The sequence below is a fragment of the Coregonus clupeaformis genome, chromosome 1, assembly GCF_020615455.1.
Source record: "Coregonus clupeaformis isolate EN_2021a chromosome 1, ASM2061545v1, whole genome shotgun sequence".
NCBI classification, from domain to species: Eukaryota; Metazoa; Chordata; class Actinopteri; order Salmoniformes; family Salmonidae; genus Coregonus; species Coregonus clupeaformis.
Window position 1 is genome coordinate 23,792,794 of NC_059192.1, and position 5,977 is coordinate 23,798,770.

The following is a 5,977-nucleotide window of genomic DNA, read 5'->3' on the forward strand; positions in this document are numbered from 1 at the left end:
ATTAAACCAAAGGGTGTGCAATGTGTGTCCCTACTCTTTGAACAATACAAAGTTGGTTTGAGATGCCGAGGTCATGTGATCAAGGGGCCATTGAATTTTAAGTGTTTTTTATAAATATAGAATTTTAAAAAATGGAATCGTTTTATGAGGCAACCAAAGTGTGTGCAACATGCCTCTCTATATGAGGAATAATGGACAGTTGAAATTAGGTTGCTAAATCACGTGGTTGAAGAGCTATTGGAATTTGAATATTGTGATCATGCACTTTGTTGATGGTCCCAAACTAGAGGCATTGACATGCCCCAGGCTGACTAAACCCCTGCCATGGGATTATGAAACTCGGGTCGGAATCGGTAAAATAAGACCTGTGCAATGTTGTACACATTTTTTTCAATCATAAAGAGCATAACCTGAGTTATGTAGGTCAAATCGTTTGCGAGCTATCGAAGTTTGAAGGTCCGAATGTCTGGCCAACATCGATTCTCAAACCAATTTTACCATGGTGCCACACCGTGGCAAAACCAGCGCAGCCCAACAACAGATTACCAGTCACGGCAGGGCTCAAATTAACAAACTGAATTTGTGGGGGAGAAAAAAAAGACAAACAACATCACAGTGGATTATGACCATTTCGGAAGTATTTTGTGTGATAATAAATAGGGACGTCTCTGCGCAGCCTATCGGATTCCAGGATGAAATATGCATCCAGATGAAAAGACTGCAGTCCCTTTCGCTAATCCTTGTCTATCCTTTTTATCTCGGGACTCATAGCAGTCTGATCACTATGGGAGCGCGAAGCCGTGGGACAAAACCGTGCAGATGATATTTCAGTAAATGACAAACGCAGGTCTGTTTGGCTTCAGTGGGTGCTGACTGGATGCATGCAGGCTAGCTGTGCAGTGCACGCATAAAAGTGGGCCAAAATGTTCCTCGCGTTCGTCCTGGGACTCTACCTGGCGACAGGTGCGCTACCCTCCTCGGTGAGCGCGTGCCCGTCACAGTGCAGCTGTTTTTTTCACAACCTGAGTGATGGATCTTTGGCCAGGTGAGTAGAAGAAACGAACCAAACCAAATTGTCGCTTTATGTGCATGGTTTTATTTGTTTGTGCAGACGCATTCCGTTTAATTGAAGAGGCTTTTCTCGCATGATTACAGATGTTGACCCCTCACTGTGAAATCAGCACGTGGACAAAGTGAATTATTGGGAGTGCATGATGTCCAATTTTATTTAATGCAGGATTATCTTGCAAAGGCACATTGACCAACTCTCCATCTCTGTCAATCTCTCTGAGTTTAGTTTTTAGTGAGAGTGTTAGGCCTACATGTAGGCTTTTGAATCAGTTGACTATAATTACAATACCATAATTATAATATTAATTGGCACATAGCCTATATTAATTAACTTATATGAAAACCCAATTTGGCATTTCACATAAATAATTTACACCAATAATAAAAAATTCTTTTTACAAAAAGACAGTTCAAATAATAATAATTTGTGTTCCTTTCCTCACACATTTTTATTTAAATAACATAAGCCTAGGTTTAACACATCCCGTTGTTTCCTCAGGAGCGTCATTTGCAATGACCCCGAGATCTCCCTTGTGCCTGCCAGTTTCCCCGTGGACACGTCCAAGCTGCGCATCGAGAAAACAGCCATCCATCGGATCCCAAGCAAAGCCTTCAGCTACCTCCCCAATCTGGAGTTCCTCTGGATGTCCTTCAATGTGCTGTCCGCCCTCAACCCGGACAGTTTCCGTGGGATGCTAAATCTGGAGGAGCTGCGACTGGATGGGAATGCCCTCACCGCATTCCCCTGGGAGTCTCTTATGGATATGTCCAGCCTCAGGCTGCTCGACTTGCACAACAACCAGTTGACCTCAGTTCCCGCAGACGCCACAATTTATATAAAAAACCTGACCTACCTGGATCTGTCCAGCAACAACCTCCTGACTGTCCCGGCCGAGGTGCTCGCCACCTGGCTAGCGGTTAAACCTGTGCAGAGCGCAGAGAGCTCCAAAATGATACTTGGTAAGGGAGAGCGATTTTTCCTGATATTTATCTAACAATTAAGCAGGTGATCACATGTACCATTGAGATACACTCTCATTTACAAGGGAGATGTGGCTGGAAGGCAGCCACAAGACAATCATACATCCAGATCAGGCATGTTTTCCATCATATGAATGCCTCTACCACTTGTGATAAAAAATTGCTTAAGTAAGCTAGATCTTTTTCAGTCACTCAGTTGTTGGTTGAAAAATCTCTCCAAATTGAGAAAAAAAGAGATACTGTATACAGACGAATGTGTGATATGTTCCCAAATCCTCTGAAAAAGCCAACATGATCTGAGTATTGTGCAATCACTCCCTAAATCCCAATTTAACCATAATTGTTGCCATTATCGTTGTCATCATCATTGGCCAGCAGCATACCACCCTACATCCTACTACTGGCTTGCCTCTAAAGCTAAGCAGGGTTGGTCCCTGGATGGGAGACCAGATGCTGCTGGTAAGTGGTGTTGGAGGGCCAGTAGGAAGTACTCTTTCTACTGGTCAAGAAAAATATCCCAATACCCCAGGGCAGTGATTGGGAACATTGCCCTGTGTAGGGTGCTGTTTTTCGGATGGGATGTTAAACGGGTGTCCTGACTCTCTGTGGTCTCTAAAGATCCCATGGCACTTATTGTAAGAGTAGGGGTGTTAGCCCCGGTGTCCTGGCAAAATGTCCAATCTGGTCCTCATACCATCATGGCCACCTAATCATCCCCAGCTTCCAATTGGCTCATTCATCCCCCCTCCTCTCCCCTGAAACTATTACCCAGGTTGATGCTGTAAATGATAATGTGTTCTCAGTCAATTTACTGGTAAAAAAAAAACACTTGAGATAAAAAATATATATATTTTAGTCACTCAGTTGTTGGTTGAAAAATCCCTCCAAATTTAGAAAAAAATAGAGATATACAGACAAATGTGTGATGTGTTCCCAAATCCTCTGAAAAAGTAAACATGATCTGAATATTGTGCAATCACTGCCTAAATCCCAATTTAACCATCGTCGTCGTCGCCGTCATCATTATCGTTGTCATCATCACCACACCCGCATTGTAGTTTATTCTAGAATGTAAGTAATCCTCACACAGACATCCACAGCAGTCATCTGTAGCTGTACAGTAAAGCTGTGCAACCAGAGAGACACTGTCATTCCTTTCATTCACGATGTGTTTGTAAAGTGACCAGGCCCAGGAAAAACTCTGGGCCTTTCTTATAATGTCCCCTCCACTTCATACTGTAACTCTTACGTTCTCCCCTCTCCTCTGACCCCACCAACCCCCATTAGTATCCTTTTTTATTTTATTCATCACAGAATTCAGAGTTCAATTGTATTCTGCCATGTGAATTAATGAGTTGAACTTGAACCATCCAGGTCTCCATGACAACCCCTGGGTGTGTGACTGCCGCCTGTATGACCTGGTCCAGTTCCAGAAGTCGCCAACGCTCTCCGTAGCATTCATCGACACACGCCTCCGCTGCGCCGCTCCCGAGAGCCTGTCAGGTGTTCTGTTCAGCGACGCCGAGCTACGGAGGTGCCAGGCGCCGCGCATCCACACAGCGATGGCACGCGTCCACGGCGCCGTGGGAAACAACGTGCTGCTGCGCTGCGGAACCATTGGCGTTCCCAGCCCGGATCTGGCCTGGCGGAGGGCGGAAGGGAAAGCCCTGAATGGGACAGGTGAGTCAGCAAGGGATTTGTGTATGTGTGCTTCTATTCCTTTCTCTCTCTGTGTCTGTGTGAGTATAACACTTCAGCTCTACTATAACTCTTCAGCTCCACTACACGTCGCGTTGCTTTGCCATCAGCGTCGTGTCAATGTGCTGTTCTACCTGCTTAACAGAGCGCGTTGTTTTGAGAGCGGAGAGGAGCAGAGGGGAAGAGCGTCTTTATTCTATTTTCTACTGTACTGTACCATATTAATCGATTATGCATAACTACAATAGCTTTGGTCCAGTTTTTCAAAAATACTCATTAAATTGTTGCTAGTGGTTGTACTAAATTATTGTCTAATTACACAAGTTGCTTTTGTTTACATTGTGAACCTAGCTAATCAATGTAGCTAGCTAGCAAGTAGTAGTAGCTTCTTGACTTCATAAAGACTGTGTTAGGCCGTAGTTGTCTGAAGCGTGCTATAGAGTTCACAGCTGGCAATGCCTCCTCGCGATTAGTTATTCCCCATCATTTGCAACATTGCATGTCAATGAGCGTCATCACTATCTTTCCTTTGCTGTACCTTAAACTGTTGTGACTACCAGCTGAGGTAAACTTTTACGAATTGAAATTACTCCTGGCTCAGAGTTTGTCTGAGCAGTGTCTTAACATCATCCTAAAACCTACTCTGAGAGTTATTTTTTGTCTTAAAACTGGTTTTAACAGGATTCCTAGGACCTTTTCTGAGACGCTTTGTGGATATGGCCCCTGGATTAAAAAACACTTTCAATGGGAATCTCCCCTGTCTTTGTATGACTTTTTAGTATTTAGTATTTTTCTTTTTTACTCTGACTAATAGTATGTCCATGTCTCTTCTCTTGCTCTACAGTCCAGCAGGAGAACTCCAAGGAAGGCATCATCTGGTCCATCCTCAGTGTCCCAGCCGTGTCCTACCGCGACTCAGGGAAGTACGTTTGCAAGGCCACTAACTACGCTGGAATTGCAGAGACCGTCATCTCCCTGGTCATCTCCGACGCTCCCCCAAAACCCGACAATAACAACAACCAAACCAGCGTGGTTGCTGCTGCTGTAAAAAAAAACAAAGTCAAGAAACCCAACGGGATGGGGAAGGTAGCATACCAGGAGAAACTTGTGGCTAGGTTAGTGGTTCCCACCCCCACCCCTCCACCCCCACCTGCTGTGGTGGACTCCAGCCCTGAGCCTGAGGGAGTGGGAAGTGTGGCAGATAGAGCCACCCCTGGACAAGCCAGGTTGCCCAGTCCAGACGGACTCCTGGAGCTGGAGAAGACCAACCTGAGCAACCTGGCTCAGGCCCAGTATGACCCGGACCGGATAGTTCGCTCGGTCAAGGTGTTGGGCGACACGGAGAACACCATCACCCTGAACTGGCGGGCACCCAAGGCCAAGAACACCACAGCCTTCAGTGTGCTCTATGCCGTCTTCGGCGAGCGAGACATGCGCAAGATCAACGTGGCGGCGGGCCAGAATCGGGTCTTCATCGAGGGCCTGGTGCCCAAGACCAAGTACATTGCCTGTGTGTGTGTCCGGGGCCTGATCCCCAAGAAGGAGCAGTGCGTCATCTTCTCCACCGACGAGGCGGCCAGTGCCGCTGGCACCCAGAAGCTCATCAACGTCATTGTGATTACGGTGGCTTGCGTCATTGCTGTGCCGCTCACCGTCATCGTCTGCTGTGGCGCGCTCAAGAGGCGCATCCAGAAGATGTGGGGCAAGAAGTCCAAGGACATCCAGGACTCGTATGTGACTTTTGAGACGCTGTCCCCCGGAACCAAGGCTAAAGGGTTGGAGGGTGAGTACCTGACCAGACTCAATCCAGAGGAGTCCAACCGGCTGCTGTCGGCCCGCTCCAGTCTGGACTCGGAGGCCACGGCTAAGATAGAGGGACAGCCCAACGAGTACTTCTGCTGACTTCATGCTCCAGCTCCAGCTCCCTCCCCACGCTATCTCCCACGCTTGCACCCTCTGGCTCAACACATCTCCACACACACACCTCATCTACAGCATAGTCCCACACACACACATCATCCCCATCATAGCCACACACACACACCTCATCTACATAATAGCCCCACACACACACCCTATCTACATCATAGCCCCACACACACATCTCATCCTCACACATCTTTCTCTCACCACAGCCCCACGCACACACCTCATGTTCACCACAGCCCCACACACACATCTCGTCCTCACCATAGCTCCACACACACTCCTCACCCTCACCATAGCC

At 47.0% G+C, this 5,977-nt stretch overlaps 1 protein-coding gene across 1 annotated transcript; it reads left to right on the plus strand.

The window, feature by feature from the left end:
- Positions 1-717: 717 nt before the first annotated feature.
- Positions 718-5,766, plus strand: LOC121540496 (leucine-rich repeat, immunoglobulin-like domain and transmembrane domain-containing protein 1). The gene is made up of 4 exons (XM_041849454.1): positions 718-1,045; positions 1,571-2,031; positions 3,427-3,732; positions 4,595-5,766. The coding sequence occupies exons 1-4, from the start codon at positions 924-926 to the stop codon at positions 5,650-5,652; spliced, it is 1,947 nt and encodes a 648-aa protein (XP_041705388.1). The 5' UTR covers positions 718-923; the 3' UTR covers positions 5,653-5,766.
- Positions 5,767-5,977: the final 211 nt, after the last annotated feature.

What these genes read in the sequence shown, in the direction of transcription:
- LOC121540496 (XM_041849454.1), top strand. Translation starts at nt 924, where the DNA reads ATGTTCCTCGCGTTCGTCCTGGGACTCTACCTGGCGACAGGTGCGCTA. An exon ending in AGTGATGGATCTTTGGCCAG is followed by an intron (nt 1,046 to 1,570) that starts GTGAGTAGAAGA and finishes TTGTTTCCTCAG; the next exon opens with GAGCGTCATTTGCAATGACC. An exon ending in GAAAGCCCTGAATGGGACAG is followed by an intron (nt 3,733 to 4,594) that starts GTGAGTCAGCAA and finishes CTTGCTCTACAG; the next exon opens with TCCAGCAGGAGAACTCCAAG.